The sequence below is a fragment of the Bombus impatiens genome, unplaced genomic scaffold (genome assembly GCF_000188095.3).
Source record: "Bombus impatiens unplaced genomic scaffold, BIMP_2.2 scf_0362, whole genome shotgun sequence".
In the NCBI taxonomy this organism is placed as follows: domain Eukaryota; kingdom Metazoa; phylum Arthropoda; class Insecta; order Hymenoptera; family Apidae; genus Bombus; species Bombus impatiens.
Genome location: NT_176781.1, coordinates 83,991 through 99,361, shown reverse-complemented (window position 1 = coordinate 99,361; position 15,371 = coordinate 83,991). Strand labels below are relative to the sequence as shown.

Genomic DNA, 15,371 nt, shown 5'->3' with positions numbered 1-15,371 from the left:
GCGTCGCACCACGGTGGTAAATTTTCCTCCCTACTCCCTTCATTTCGGGAAAGGTGGGGACCATCCCCACTATACATCTTATGTTCATCATATACTGCAAATAATTTCTGTTACTTTAAGTTCTAAAATTTCTTAATTATACGCAATAAAATAAATCCAAAAAGACTGGAACTATTTTTATCTTATTTACATTTTGATATATGAATATTGAAATCATTACAAAAATATGCCGTAAGTAATTTTAAAGCCACTCTAAATTCAGAAATTTCTTAGTAATTTGACATAATAAGATAAATTCCAGAAGAGTAAAACTACACATAACACATTTGCATCTTGATATATAAATAATAAAATTGTTATAAAAATTTCATAGACATTTTGGCACTTCATTGTAATTGCTATTATCAATTGTCGTTGTTAATCGTACAGTTTGTAGGTATGTAAACGATATATTTTAAAAAGTCGAAATTAATAAGAGAGATATCTGTATAGATTGAATATGTTCCCGCCAAAATAGAACGCGATACTTCCGTTTAAACATGGCTATTCGTTTACATATGAATCATGATTTGTCCGAAGAAAAACAAAGTGTATTACATTTAATGCCATGCAAAATTTATGGTGATGAGTCCGCAAACGTTTCTACTTATTTTACACCTTACATTCGTGAAGTAGACGATAAAGGTAAGTTCATTAAATTTGAATTAATTATCGGTAAATATACTTGCATGTTTGTATGTATATCTTTTTCCGCAAATAATATTGCTTTAATCATATTAATATTTAATATTTACAATTAAAAAGTAAGAATTATCCTTGTTTATATATAGTTTATAATTCTTCATTTCGTGGATATCCACTTCAAGGAAAAAAGATAACGCTACCTTCTGGATACAAAGGTATTACATTTGTTGAACACAAAAAACCAGAAGTAGAACATGTTGAACGTAATTTATACTTCACGGGAGCTTTCTCTCATTTTACATACTGGAATTATGATAAATTGCCATCAAAAAATGATAGTTTAGCAGCTGCTATGGATTGGATAGATATTGCTGAAGCAGTAAGTTATTAAGTAAAAAATAAAACTTCATTGTAGTTTGTAGAATATAATAAATATTTAATTATATTTCTTCCATAGCTACATTCTACAGAATCATAATTAAAAGTAAATCTTAACATAATTCAAAATGCATGTTATACATTCAATGGATTATACAGATTGTACTATTTTAATACAAAGATAAAAATAAATATATTTTGTATATTTTATATATGTTGTAGTTTATTAACCATATTATATCATGAGCATATATTTTTGTCATACATAACAAACAACTTATAATTCCTTATGACATATTGTAAACATAGCAAATAATTTTTGGTTTATTTAGGAAAGCTGTTTCAAAAATGTGCAGTCTTTTACAAGATAAATAGTATATTTGTAAGTCATTTTCTTATTTTTATAAATATATAAAAGTTGCAATGAGGGAAGATGAAAGCATTTACTACCTTTTTGTTAGCACAGAAAATCTTTTCTTATTACACATATATAATAGTATTGAGTGTAATATATTATAGTATTTTTAATACTGCTTATAATGACATCAGCGAAATAGACTGTTACTTATAAATTTATAATCAGTGCAATATAATCCTTTGTTAAAGTTATATTCAATGTGACGTTCATATGCAGCTGTTTGTTTATGATCATGTTTGTATAAAATTCATATAAAATGTTTTTTAAAGACTATTTAACATAAGTTGGCAGTTTTGGAATGAATATTTGTAAGAAATACATGCACAGTTTCTAATGGAGTTTTTTTTATACATGCATATATGTATATAGATAGAAAAGTTAAACTAGTTCTAGTTTCATGTACATTGGCAGTATTAAAGGCAAAAGAAGTTTTTTTTTTTAATTATAGAACAATTAATATTAAAAAATTAGACACATTCATAAATGTTTATATTAAAAGAAATCTTAAATATAATAAATATTTAAACACATAAAATAAATATTACAAAATTACTGCTAAAATATGATAAAATTAAAAACAAAAACAATCATCAAAAATAAGATTTATAGAAACATAAATTTTTCATATAAATTAAAGCATTTTTAGTTAATAAATACTTTGGTACGTAAGTAATAAATTACTATAAAATGTATTCTTATTATTAAGGATTTTCTGATCAGTCTACACAACCTATTTACAACTGCATCATACTTCTAATACCCAGCTAATCTAAAAATAGGTCCATCATATATCACTTCACTTCATTTTAGCAAAAGCACCCTAATACTTATTTATAAAATTAAAAAGTAAGTTTGTGTGTGATATTTTGTATTACTACAAAAAAACCAATCACATTATTTTGTCTTGTATTTTATAAAAACTCTAAAAAGGAAAGAAGTCCTTATCACTACTATTACTATACTGTGTATGCATCTTAGCCCTTCTTACTGTTACTAAAGCTAGATATACATAGTAAACAATCTGTGACTTCTACTATTGCACGGTTTTTAATTTGTACCCTGATTTTTAAGTATTATTTTTGTAACTTACTTAAAATTGTTTAATTATTCAAATTCAATAACTGAATAAATTTAAGAAAAAATATTTTGTAATAAATATAATAGTTTTCCTAGATATCTTTTAGTTGAAAACCATATAGTTGGAGCAAGTATTTTGAATACCATTATATAGCTCAATGTATATTTTAAAAACTGAGATGGACAGTTCTATTATCATATAAAAAGTAATTGTAAATTAGTTAAATTACTATAACTTTTGTACAGTTCACATATGACTATATAAAACACTTATTAAATCTGTGCATTTTAAAAATTATTATATAAAAATTATTTTGACTTTCATAATACTGATTATGAGAATGTACCTAACTCATTTGTTTGCTCTTGATGATACTTGTTCTGATCTTGTTGTTGTTTAATAAATGCACTCAATCTATTAAGTAAGAACTGTTTATCATGACCTTCCAGCACTAATTGATTCTTTAAAACTGTAACCATGTGTTTGTTTGCTATTGATACAGCATAATAATAATATAAAAGTAAAGTAAGAATAACAAAAGCTGGTACACCAAATCCAGCAGTACCAAGGAAGTATAAAATAGATTGAAGCCAATAAGGAAATTCTGCAAACATCACAATTAATAATGACCATACAGACTCGAAACCTCTAAATGGCCCACAAGATTTTGATGGCACTATTTCTGCAATAGAATAACCAATTGGGACTGTAGATAAAATAAAAGAGATCAATAGAATCAACATAAAAAATGCATTCGATTTACTTGCTCTGTAAACTTTACTTGATGGGGTACTGTTTACTAAACAAGCAAATTTTTTTATATAGAACAGTACAAAAGTACCAAATATTGCAATTAATGGTAATAAAGGTGCATAAAAGAAACCAAGCCAACAGATAGTTTGCAAATAAACAACATCTAACACATGCTTAGGTAAATCAAATTCTTGTTCTCCGAAAAAACGTAATACTTTGTTTTCCGTATGTTTTGCTATTAATGACCTGGGAAAATTGACAAAAAATGTCATGAAAAATTGAAGAAAAAGATCTGTAATATAGAGTTTGAAGAACTGTTGTCCTACAAATGTTTCCCAGCACAGTGGTCGTCTATCAGCAGTACATTTATTATCCGTTACCTCCGTTACAATTAGTCTATAAAATGATGTGAGTAGAACAATGAAAGAAGAAAGTCGTAGAAATACAGTTCGTAAAAGAGTTATGCGTATAACAAATGAAGGACTATAATTTTCTAAAGAGACTAGATATCGAAATAGGAATGGTACTGCAAGATTTAAAACAACGATACATACGTACGGAAGAAATTCAAAAAATAAGTAAGCAATTTTATTCAAGGATAAAGATTGCAAGTCGTATGTTTCATTGACTTGTGGTGAAACTTGATCGAGTGAAAATTCAAATATATGATAAATCAATACACCAGAACCACATAACACTACTAGAACTATTAAATTAATAAAGAAACGCATGAGAAACAATTTTGTTGTTTCTTCTCTCGTTCGATTTTGTCTTTCTTCTTCTAGTCTCTCAGCTTCTAAAAATGCTTTCATTTCATTGTATAATGCTTTATGCTTTACAGCTGCAGACTTTTCATTATGTATACAATAATCCCAACCACCAAAAACTAAATTACAATATTGATAAAACTGGCCTTCATTTTCTACTACCCTCTGTTTAAAACTTTTAGCAGCTGACTTAACAATAGCTATTAAACTAAAAATAAATACACCGACAGTTGCAGAAATATAGGATAATGGTAAATTAAAAAATATACCAGAAGTATCATAAGTCATATGACTATATGCACCATAAAACAATAAAGTATATTCTAATATACCAGTGCCCTGAAAAATGTCTGTTATACTACTACTTTCTTGAGTTATGTTCCAATATAACTCTGAACAACAAGATATACTACTACTATTATTAGAATTTATGCATGACTCATCTTCTGGCATATTCAATAATATTGCAGGTAACACAATAAATGAAAATATAATTATAAATAAAAGAATATTAAGATATAATAACCATTTGATGAATAAAAAGTATGCAACAACTCCCATTCCAAAATTCCCACCAATTGTTTTAAGACTATCATTCCATAATTCCATTTTCGAATATGCTTCCTTCATTCTGATACGAAATTGTTGCCAAGCTTTCCTTCGTTGCCATTTCAATTGCTCAAAACCTTGCAATCTTAACTTTGTAGCACTCTGAAATATATATATATATATATATATATATATATATATATAAAAACAGATATATAACAGTTTTAAATTCTATTAATAATTCTATTAATCTGCTTAATGTTGTCATTAACATACTTGTAACTGATTTTTTAATTGTATTTTCTGTGCCATGCACACAGGCATAGCTTTGATTTGCATTATTTCTTCCCAAGTACGTTCTTCATTAGATAAGTTTTCAGATAAATCTGGTAACATAGACACTGCTGCATCATGAATATTTGTTGACATACGTCTTGATGTAGTTGTACCGCGAGATCTTGTACTAGTACGCCTCCTTAATGTTGTTTTAGTATCATTACGTATTCGTTTGGCAGTTGCTATATCAAATAACAAGAACAAATAACATTAACTGGTATTAATATCAAAATATTAAGCATGCAATGTTTCTTTTATGTACAAAGTCTATTATTCATAAACTTACCAACACGAGACTTTTTACTTGGTAGTAAAGTAGCTATATGAGAAGGATCTCTTTGTAATGCTTGTTGTAAATCTGCTTCAATTGCTGCGGGATAACTTTCCTGATAAAATTCAGCACCAGCCTCTTCCCAACCTTGTCCTTTGTCACAAGCACGTTTCTTTCGTTCTCCCCCTGACATTTTTTCTTTTTATGAATAGTTGTAATTTATGTATGAAATTTTCTTCAAAAACCTTACACACAAAATTGAAATATAAATTATTCATAATAAGTAAATTTACTTAAAACACTTTGCATTCCAATTCACAATAAAAGCATCTAATATTTATCAAATTTTTATTATTTTTATATATTTAATTATTAGTTAATATACATACATATAAATGATGAATCTTTATAATTTTCTGTCAAATTATAATTTAAACAAGTTCCACTAAGAAATAACGCTAACAATAAGATTTTATATGTTCGGTTATAAGTACCTAATTGATAAGAAGTACCGAAGATGAATCAGTCGATCAAGTATTTTGTAATTGTGTCATTTCTTGGGGATACATATCATCATTCTTTTGTTCTGGTCGATAACAGTACTCATAAAAAAATAACACTTTAACATGCAAAACACTGATCTTCATAAGTCATATGATACATACATAGATTGCAGGTGTAAACTATGACGTAGATTACGCGAGATATCAACATATTAAATCAAACAAATATTAAATTTAGTATTTCTGTATGGCAGAATTTCTTATTTTTCCAGGTGATTAAAGCAAAATAAGTAGAACGATTCAACCAGAAAACGCACATCGGCATTTTGTTTTGCCATATATCTAAACCCGTGTAATTTGTAGACGGCTGATAAAACACTGAATCATGAACCAAAAGCAATATAGAAGGTATCATTCTACTTCTGCAAAATGCACTATATCAATGTTCTAATTACGACTAACAGAAAATTCTGAGTACGATTAACTTTTTAATAGATTTTTAAATGTGTGTAATAATGTTCCTGCTTTTAGTTACAAATTAATTAATTGATAAAAAAAAAAATAAAAAAATTAAGTCACTTGTTATATGCTTTATATATATATATATATATTCATATACATTCAAATATAAATTATTGATATGCAATCATAATATATATTTAATAAGTATTTTATACAATTAAATATTTTAATCAATCAATTAATCTCCTCACATTATTACATTATACAACTTAATTTTAACACACTTGTCATTTCTTCATTGTACAAAAAAAGTGCATATTTACAAAATTCAAACACAAGTACATAGCCAAAATTAACATTCAGAACACAGTAAAGTATTCTAAAGTAGAATATAACAATTATTATAATTCTATAAGAGTAAATAATTTATCTTATAAAAATAGTATCAATGTTTTTAATTCATTTTTAGTTTAGAATTAATATTTTCAATTCACATAATATTTAAAAATATAATATAAATTAAGCAATTATATGTTATATAAAAATTCATTGATATTAATTATTATGCTCTGTGATGTAAATATTTTTTCTATTACTATTATAAGCATAAGAATAATATTTTACATAAAATATTTTAGTATTGTCGTCCTCCTCGACCTCCTCCACGATTATATCCACCACGCTGATAGTTATCTGTTCCAGAATTGGCGCCACCCTGATTCCAGCCTCCCTGAACTCTACCTCCTCTTCCTTTACCACTACCTCCTCTTTGATACTGTTGTCCGCCTTTATATTCAGATTTGTATCCTAAATAAATTGATTATTAATCAATAATTTGATTAAAATTCTTTATAAAATTTATATGAAACACTATTATAAAATTACTATATTTACTTATATATATCCTACATTTTCACTTTTATTATCTATATTTTTCAATTAATTACCTCCATCTCTGTTATCTCCGCCGTAAGTATTATTTCCACCGCCTCCATAACCACCTCCTTGTCCACCATAGCCGCCACCATGCCCTCCTCTGCCTCCTCCTCCGTAACCACCTCCTTGGCCTCCTCCTCCATAACTACCTCCTTGGCCTCCTCCTCCGTAACCACCTCCTTGACCTCCTCCTCCGTAACCGCCTCCTTGACCTCCTCCTCCGTAACTGCCTCCTTGACCTCCTCCTCCGTAACTGCCTCCTTGGCCTCCTCCGTAACCACCTCCTTGACCTCCTCCTCCATAACCACCTCCATATCCTCCTCCTTGCTTTCCTCCATATCCTCCTCCTTGTCCACCATATGCACCACTATTAGAAGCATAATTGGAACCCTGATATCCATTGTCTACATAACCAGTATTACTGCTGTATGAATTTCTATTATCACTGGTGTAAGAATTAGAACTTTGAAAACTGCCACCTCCACGCCCACCACCTCTACCACCTCCTCGACCTCCGCTATAATATAAAAGTATATATATTCATTTTGAATGATCTTACCAAAACGTATTTTTTTTACTTTATCTTACCCAGAAGTTAAAGGTCCAGGTACTCTATCCTTTTGCCAAGGTGGCATTTCGGGAGGTGGTGGTTCTTGTTCATATGGTCTTCCACCTCTGTCTGGTACCTCTCCTATAATAACTCTATTAATTTCACTTTGAGTATTTTTCCTAACACTTGCGTTGCTTGTTTTCTCCATTAATGCAATATCATCTCTTGCTGCTAGTAAATCAGCAAATGTAATATCTGGTTCTGCATTCAAAAGTTTCCTAGTTTCTTCATATTGTCTATTTAACTCAGCCTCTTGAGCTTTTACTTTGTCTGACCACTATATTTGGAAATAGAAATCATACGTTTTTTTAAATTATACATAAATATAAATAGCTTTTGTAACTTTATCTTAAAAATAGCTATGTATACTTACTAGAAAAGATTGTACTGTTACATCGAGCCTCTTGAGCAACATATCACGGCGCATTCTGTATTCATCATGTAACTCTTGTTGTAAATGTTGAAGATCATTCCAATCTGCTTCTGAGAATTGATGACTAATTAATGGTTGGCCTACAAGCTCAGAAGGAGCCGTTTTTAACACTTCAGTCAATTTATTTTGCAGTCTTGTAAAAAGTTTCTCAGAAGTGATATCATTTGGTGGCCTTTCAAAATTTAAAGCTATTGACATATCTTTAAGATCTTTAGCTGTGTCACTCTCTTCCTACATAGAGTATATATACAAACTCTCATTAATAAAACTATAACATCATTTATATATTTTTGTCCTACTTTGATAATGGTAACTTACAACAACGACAGCCATGGAATTCGAACTTTTATGCTTCCTAAATTCTAATAATCTGCAAGTTTTTAATTCTGCTCCTAAAAAATCTAACAAAATGTACCTATCTTGTTCAGTTGCTAATCTTGTATTAACATTACCAGTCATTAATCTCTCATTCATACATCCTAATTCTTTAAGAAAACAGCTTAACTCTAAGAGGAAAGAACTAGAATCATCTGGAGACATTATGGCATGAATAGTTTCATCAATATCATTGAGTATTGCAATCTCATCTGCTAACCATGCTACAAGCTTTGTAAATTCTGGAGATTTTGGACCTTGTTTTACAGCCTCCTTAAATTTATTGGGGTCTGTCAGCTGACCATTGTACCTATAAAATAAAATAATTTATCAAATAACATAATTAATAAAATTTATGTTAAATATGTAATTATAAGTAACACATCATATTAGTAACTTTGTATGTTCAATTAAAGTTAAATAAATGCATGAAAATAACGAATTTCCTTTAAATATCGTATAGTTTTAGTATTAATTCATTAACTGCCATTATTTTTATTCTAAGATCATAAAAATTCGAATTAACATTAATCACGATATCCATTAAACATTTTTTGTTTTAAGTCATTAAAAATCGCTAAAACATTTATAAAATTATACAATTTCGAAAAAATATTGGCAGTTAATAGATTAACGTTCAATATTATAACCTCAAATTACATACCCAAGTTTTTTCATTCTCTCCAGTAATTTAAGTTCCATTTTGGCAAAACCTTTAATTGAATAAAACAAGTAATTGTTACCGAAACATAAAATCTTCTAATGAAACCAAAATGATACATACTTACAATAAAAATATTAACAAATTAAACACAATACCTTTCTTTGCCGTATACACTGTCAATGTGGCAGACTCTAATATGAGGTGTGTAGGAACATGTGAGGTATATACGTATATGTATGAAATCATAGATTGTAGATGTATTAGAGATAATAGTATAGATAGGATAAGATATATGTATAAGATGTACATGTATAAGATATTGTTTGTGCTTACATCTTCTGTGCGGTAAGTTCTATTTTGAATTCTCCAATTTTGTAGATTTGAATTGTCCGCAAAAATTGAAATATTACCTAACACTATCAAAGAAATGAGATATTTCCTTTGAAAACTGACTCTTTTAAATAATTTTATCTATTCATATGTCCTGAACAATGTTAAGTAACAATATGCACATAATTGTATAATATAATTCAATTGTAAAATATAATACAGCTTTCGATAAAGTCACAAAAATGTAAGGTTTATATCTTTATTGCAATGTTTCATTTTAAAACAAAATAATTATTTATTGTAATTTTTTTAAATAAAAAGAACGAATATATGTAATCTGGTATGATTTTATTTTGCAGCATTGCGGTAAGAAAATGTCCTAAAATTACAACACATGCATAGGTACGTAGAATTATGTAAAGTGCTGCCTTGCTAATCGACCGAAATTTTGTTTTGCTAATTGGCAATCTCTACTATTTATTAAAAATTCCTTCCTGAAGCGGTGCTCCGACGTTTTACATACGTATATAACGTGTTTCTTTAATTTCATTTTGTTTGAGTCCCGATATTTGAATTAGATTTAACTTTTTTCCCCGTGAATTTTATATGTTAACATACATAAGTCCTTAATTCGCAAATTCTATATCTTCATAAAATTTCTTCTGGATGTTGGAACATGTACTTTAAATTTCAAACATTACTATTAAGTAATCTGTAATTCATCCTAAATTCTGTAATATTTTTGCAAATTTGTGGATTGTACACTAGCATAAAGACATACATATACATATGTATTAGAATACATTAAACTAATATATAAGTATGTAGAGTATCCAATAATCGTGTTTGTAATTTCATAGTTACACTTAACTTTTGTTCCGATCATTACTAACATTTCAATACATGTCTATAATTTATTATTTTTTATATTTTACATTATACATATGTAAGTTGCGAATACTAGTAAAAAATCTACAAAGGGAAATGATAAATAAAATTAGATCATGATTATAAAAGTAAAAATATGTAGATTTTTAGTGTATTACATGTACCATACTTACAAAGATAATTTTAAGGTATGCATAATTAACATTACAATTAATATATACAAATACTTTAATTTGTAGAGAATTCCAAAACAACAATGGCAAATATTGTTCTTAACTTTAACTTATAGGAACAATCATTGCCATTTGTATCTAATAATTTATTAATACTGGCATAACTTTAAATGTCAATAACTGCATTTACATTGCCAGTAACTTTACATTTGTATATTTGTAATATTTTACAACATTATTATTTATACATTGTTAATAAATCATGACAATATGACAATGTCTTTCATTTTAATAAACATTATTTAATTTTACACTTGTATTTAAGTACGTGGATATAACAGTGGTGTCCTAGAATTCTGTTACAGATTTATTACTGTTAAACAAACAAATGTTATAGATTTTGATTTAATACAGTTAAATATTTTATTATGCCTCTGGCACAAAATTTCAAAGTCAATTTTATAATCTAATGTGTTGATATAATTTATTTATATCCTTCTTTTAAAAGATTTTTATATTATGTATTTTTCAAATGCATTTTATAAAAATCTTTATACTAGAATCTAATATACTCTTTTGTGAGTTTAGTTTTGTAATGTACAAAAAAGTATATCTTTATACATATTTAGTAGTGCACATCAGAGGATTCAACTTACATAATTCTATTTGACTGGCAAATTGTACATTTAACCTTTATATATAGATATAAATATTATTCTAGTAGTATACATTTAAATTTATTTCCAATGGTGCTTTGGCAAATATGTTTTCATAGCACCATAAAAGTGCAATTTCATTGTGAAGCATATAATTTTAGCTAATCTTTGTACTACTTTTATCCATTTATACTTCAACCATGAAATGCAAAAAATAATTCTTGTGTAAAACTTCAACAATAGTTCTGAATGAATAAAATTTTGCTAAATATAATAAATAGAAATGTTTTTTTCTGTATCTTTTAATATTATTCTAAATATTTAATACTACAAAAGACAGTAGTATAAGTCAGTCATTTATAAAAATGAAGTCAATAAGATTATACAATTTTGTATTACTTTCTGACTGATAAAATAAGCCAGATGACGAAGCTTTCATTCTTACAATTTGTACATCTAGTGAATTGAAATTTTGAATCTCATCATGCAATCAAATAATAATTAGTTGTCTATATTTCCTTCATAGAAGGATTCACACTTTTCTAGCAAACGTAGAACTGGATTTATGTTATAAGGAAACAAATCTTTTGATACTAATCTATCAATTGCTAAACGAAGTCTTATCAATATTGTCATGGTATCATCTAATTCTCTTCCACAGCAAGAGACAAATTCTGTCCAATTTCTTTTAACATATTTCAAAAATCTCAATAAGTATAATAAGAAACAGGTCTCATTACTGACAAGTAAATCTAATAAAACATCTGGATCATGTGATACAGCATGTATAAATTGTATGAAAGTTAAAGTTGGACTAAGCATATGACCAAGATCATTTTGTGGAGGTCCTCTATAAAATAAACCAACAGCTACATCTAAACAACATACCATGCCTTCAATTAAAAAATCATCTTGATCATGGAACATTTGTACAACCCACTGTGATAAAGGCATTTCAGGATGAAATGGCATTAATGTCTTAACACACTGATCAAGTTGTCTTAGAACTTCTCTAATGCTCCTCTCAATAACTGCCATATCAGCATCAAGATCTTCTGCTTCAGAACCCAAGGAAGAGTCACTAGAATCGCTACGTGTCTCTTTAACTGTCACAGCAACACTTTTTAAAACTAAAAGCACTATTTTTTGCAGAAGAGGACGATCACCTTCACCAGATCCTCCTCCAAATCTTCCAGAACCATGTCGATACGGTAGAGCATCCAATAATCTCCAATCTTTTACAGCTCTTACAATCAAATGTGCAAGAGAACAAGGTTCATCTGGCAATACATCTTGTAAGGCCAAAGTACTTCCATAACACAATACTTCATTAAATAACCCAAGGAGATGTCTCCAAATCACACCAGGAACATTGGCATTTAAAAGTACAACCAGGTTGTCTAATTGAGAATAAAAAAGTTTGGTATCAATAACAGATAAGTTGGCTTTAACAGAAATGATGGATTCCCACAAATCAAGAAATGTAATGACAGCTGATTCATGTTGTGGCGTATATGAACTTAAAATAGCATCAAATTTTGATACTAGTATAGTCCATTTGGATTCTAATGCTTTGACACACATTGCTTTTACTGGTGTACTATCAAAACTTTCTGTATCAGCAATTGATATTGTATTACAATGAGATGGTGGCACTATACTGTCTGTATCTTCAAGAGGATGAATACTGCAGTCCTTGTGTTCCACAACTCTTTTTACAACATCCAAAGTAAATAGCATTTGGCTTGGAGAATGAGTATTTACTAAAGATTGTGTTAATCTTTCCAACCATGCTGTGTCAATATTTTCTTTTGTTATAATAAAAAATGATGCAAGAACTCTGCTAGCAGCAAATGATATAAATTTATTTGTTGTACATGATAGGTCAATTATTTGATCTATAATGCCATGCTCGTTTCGCGCCAGCGCATCACAAACATCTACTACTCTCCTGCACATAATACCTCTAACATTTTGTTTAATGGCTAAATCAAATAATAGTTGTAAAGTACTTATAAATTCTAAGGTTTGATCAGGTTCCCATTCTGATAATAATGAAGATCTAAAAGTGCCATCTGCAGCTTCTACTGTTGCACTAGTGAATGGTTTACGTAAACTGCTTTCTGGTATATTACATAAGCATTGTGTCAACAGACTATTCTGCAATTGCTCAATATCTGATAATGTATCTTTTTCAACTTCATCATTTTCAATGCGTTGTTTCTTCTTTGCTGGCTCCTCCATTATGTTGTTAGGAGGATAATAATAACAGTGCCAAAGCACCATTAGCAGCACTATTCTTGCTGCTTTCTTCTTTTAGCTTATAATACTCTGTCATCAGGTTCATGAAATATAGTCAACATCAGCTTATTGTGTGTACAAAAGTCATAAACACATTAGCAGATACAATATACCTGTATTGACAAAAGAAAACACATTAATTTAAATCCTTTGGAAATTGACTACTTTTTATGATATAAAATATTCTTGACTATATCAGATATTTAAATATTACAAATACTATTTTATTTTATTTTTCTTAAAAAGAAGACTATTTTAGGGCACAAAAGATTTTAACCAATATCTATGTTATTTGATAGTATTCAATGAATAGAATCCAAAAACATCAATTTTGAACTTAAGAAACTTTTCAAATCAAATCAGTATGTTTTAACCCAAGCCTAACCTAACCTAATCAAAATCCAATCCAAAACTTTAAATTTAAACACAGCCTCACTTATTTAAAAATTCAACTTTGTGATTTACTGTTTTGTAAATATATTCTTCGGCACAGAATCCAATATATCTCTTGAAACAAAAGTAACTTTCAAATTCCAAATTTCTTAAATCCAAAACTGGTCTTTTTAAACATTGTCATATATTATCAGGAAATATAAGAATCAGTCAAAAATTTTTGGTGACCTAAAATGAAGTTTGATCAGAAGAAATGTCATAAATATAATCTGTCATAAAACAGAATTTTCATTATTCAATGATGGTTAAAATATTATTTATAAGAGAATTTTTAATGAATCAATGCAATAATATCAATCAGAAAAATAAAGAATAATATTAAAACTTACAGAGAGAACTGACTTCAATTTTCATTAAATTTCTGAAATGTTTGTAAATTCCAATACTTTTATAGGTGTACGTAAATAAGTATGTGTGTATATGTTTACGCATTCATTCATACGATGATATATGTGTATATTCTTTTTACATGCCGTGATCAATCAATTACTTAATATGCGAGGCATCTTTGCTAATAAACTTGAAATTATATCTGTTGCCAGACACATTCATAAGATGTTAACCGTGAAGACTTTAACACAGGTTGCACATGTAATATATATAAACCGACGCTTGGTGATACGTTAATATGCACACAGAAATATTCTCTACCGATACCTTGACAGACAGTTAAAATATATCAAGAGAATATTTGACAGTATTCTTTTCGAGTTATACCGTATTTCACTATTTTAACAGTGTAAATATATTATTGTTTGTGCTCGAAGAATTTCTTTTGACTAGGAAGTGACAGAGCACTCAGACAACTTTGCTCTGTTGCCACGTATACGTGCTACCGAGTAAAAATAAGAAATACGGATTTATATTGTTTAGCCGTAAATCTGCTCCAATTAAACAGTTCATATCTCACGTCGAGTGGTAAAATATTAACCCGATAATGCATAAGACACGAATTCTTCGTGTTTATTACGTATTTTTCGGATGGCATCATGCAGAGCTGCGTAACACAGTAGCTCCTCCTCGCACATTCCACAATGTACTAAGTACGAATTATTGTAATTACTTTAACAATAGCCTCCAGACTGTTACTAAACCTTATCAAATATTCATTAAATGCCTATTTTTTCATTTTTCTTAATAAAAGTAATCAAAATCAAAAAGTCGTATAATAAATACACGAGATGATCGGCAACTCTGCATCGATGGCAGCGCTTAAAAATTTATACATATTCTTACTTGTTAAACAGTTTCTATTTTAATGATTTGCCTAATGTGAAATTATAAGTAAGACGACGTATTTCGATAGTTGTACCGATAGGAAAGATTGTATAATGTTTAATACAAGCCGAGAAG

General features: G+C 28.5%; 4 protein-coding genes and 1 long non-coding RNA gene across 12 annotated transcripts; 2 read left to right on the top strand and 3 right to left on the bottom strand.

Annotated features, from left to right (window-relative positions):
- The first annotated feature begins 499 nt into the window (after nt 1–499).
- On the top strand, nt 500–1,272 carry LOC100743902 (ribonuclease H2 subunit C). The gene is made up of 3 exons (XM_003489717.3): nt 500–684; nt 831–1,063; nt 1,142–1,272. The coding sequence occupies exons 1-3, from the start codon at nt 540–542 to the stop codon at nt 1,160–1,162; spliced, it is 399 nt and encodes a 132-aa protein (XP_003489765.1). The 5' UTR covers nt 500–539; the 3' UTR covers nt 1,163–1,272.
- An 885-nt stretch (nt 1,273–2,157) lies between these two features.
- Nucleotides 2,158–6,272, bottom strand: LOC100743792 (transmembrane channel-like protein 7). 2 transcript variants are annotated; one of them, XM_003489716.4, is made up of 4 exons: nt 5,729–6,272; nt 5,250–5,479; nt 4,904–5,145; nt 2,158–4,789 (listed from the first exon to the last, which is right to left on the bottom strand). In XM_003489716.4, exons 2-4 carry the CDS (start codon nt 5,425–5,427, stop codon nt 2,891–2,893), a joined length of 2,319 nt encoding a protein of 772 aa, XP_003489764.1. In that variant the 5' UTR covers nt 5,428–5,479; nt 5,729–6,272; the 3' UTR covers nt 2,158–2,890. The 2 variants fall into 2 exon arrangements, with proteins under 2 accessions (XP_003489764.1, XP_012241426.1); XM_012386003.3 differs by having other exon boundaries at nt 5,747–6,272.
- Nucleotides 6,273–6,797: 525 nt separating this feature from the next.
- LOC100743467 (protein FAM98B) lies at nt 6,798–9,478 on the bottom strand. 7 transcript variants are annotated; one of them, XM_033320872.1, is made up of 9 exons: nt 9,373–9,478; nt 9,218–9,266; nt 8,497–8,863; nt 8,119–8,409; nt 7,724–8,022; nt 7,444–7,652; nt 7,273–7,377; nt 7,147–7,233; nt 6,798–7,006 (listed from the first exon to the last, which is right to left on the bottom strand). In XM_033320872.1, exons 1-9 carry the CDS (start codon nt 9,461–9,463, stop codon nt 6,834–6,836), a joined length of 1,671 nt encoding a protein of 556 aa, XP_033176763.1. In that variant the 5' UTR covers nt 9,464–9,478; the 3' UTR covers nt 6,798–6,833. The 7 variants fall into 7 exon arrangements, with proteins under 7 accessions (XP_033176763.1, XP_033176762.1, XP_012241431.2 ...); XM_033320871.1 differs by having other exon boundaries at nt 7,147–7,377; XM_012386008.3 differs by having other exon boundaries at nt 7,147–7,350.
- A 20-nt stretch (nt 9,479–9,498) lies between these two features.
- Nucleotides 9,499–10,164, top strand: LOC117151691. The gene is made up of 2 exons (XR_004461787.1): nt 9,499–9,562; nt 9,907–10,164. It is a non-coding gene; the product is annotated as an uncharacterized LOC117151691 (long non-coding RNA).
- Nucleotides 10,165–10,555: 391 nt separating this feature from the next.
- On the bottom strand, nt 10,556–15,355 carry LOC100743590 (protein lines). The gene is made up of 2 exons (XM_003489715.4): nt 14,348–15,355; nt 10,556–13,678 (listed from the first exon to the last, which is right to left on the bottom strand). The coding sequence occupies exon 2, from the start codon at nt 13,548–13,550 to the stop codon at nt 11,766–11,768; it is 1,785 nt and encodes a 594-aa protein (XP_003489763.1). The 5' UTR covers nt 13,551–13,678; nt 14,348–15,355; the 3' UTR covers nt 10,556–11,765.
- Nucleotides 15,356–15,371: the final 16 nt, after the last annotated feature.

Bases quoted from the DNA above. Each gene is read 5' to 3' on its own strand.
- LOC100743467 (XM_033320871.1), bottom strand. From the start codon at position 9,463: ATGATTTCATACATATACGTATATACCTCACATGTTCCTACACACCTC. The intron at 8,410-8,496 runs GTAAGTTACCAT...TACTCTATGTAG, and splicing joins ATTCCATGGCTGTCGTTGTT to GAAGAGAGTGACACAGCTAA. The intron at 8,023-8,118 runs GTAAGTATACAT...TTCCAAATATAG, and splicing joins TAACAGTACAATCTTTTCTA to TGGTCAGACAAAGTAAAAGC.
- LOC100743590 (XM_003489715.4), bottom strand. From the start codon at position 13,550: ATGGTGCTTTGGCACTGTTATTATTATCCTCCTAACAACATAATGGAG.
- LOC100743902 (XM_003489717.3), top strand. From the start codon at position 540: ATGGCTATTCGTTTACATATGAATCATGATTTGTCCGAAGAAAAACAA. The intron at 685-830 runs GTAAGTTCATTA...GTTTATATATAG, and splicing joins TCGTGAAGTAGACGATAAAG to TTTATAATTCTTCATTTCGT. The intron at 1,064-1,141 runs GTAAGTTATTAA...TTTCTTCCATAG, and splicing joins GGATAGATATTGCTGAAGCA to CTACATTCTACAGAATCATA.
- LOC100743792 (XM_003489716.4), bottom strand. From the start codon at position 5,427: ATGTCAGGGGGAGAACGAAAGAAACGTGCTTGTGACAAAGGACAAGGT. The intron at 5,146-5,249 runs GTAAGTTTATGA...TATTTGATATAG, and splicing joins AAGTAAAAAGTCTCGTGTTG to CAACTGCCAAACGAATACGT. The intron at 4,790-4,903 runs GTATGTTAATGA...TATATATTTCAG, and splicing joins AATTAAAAAATCAGTTACAA to AGTGCTACAAAGTTAAGATT.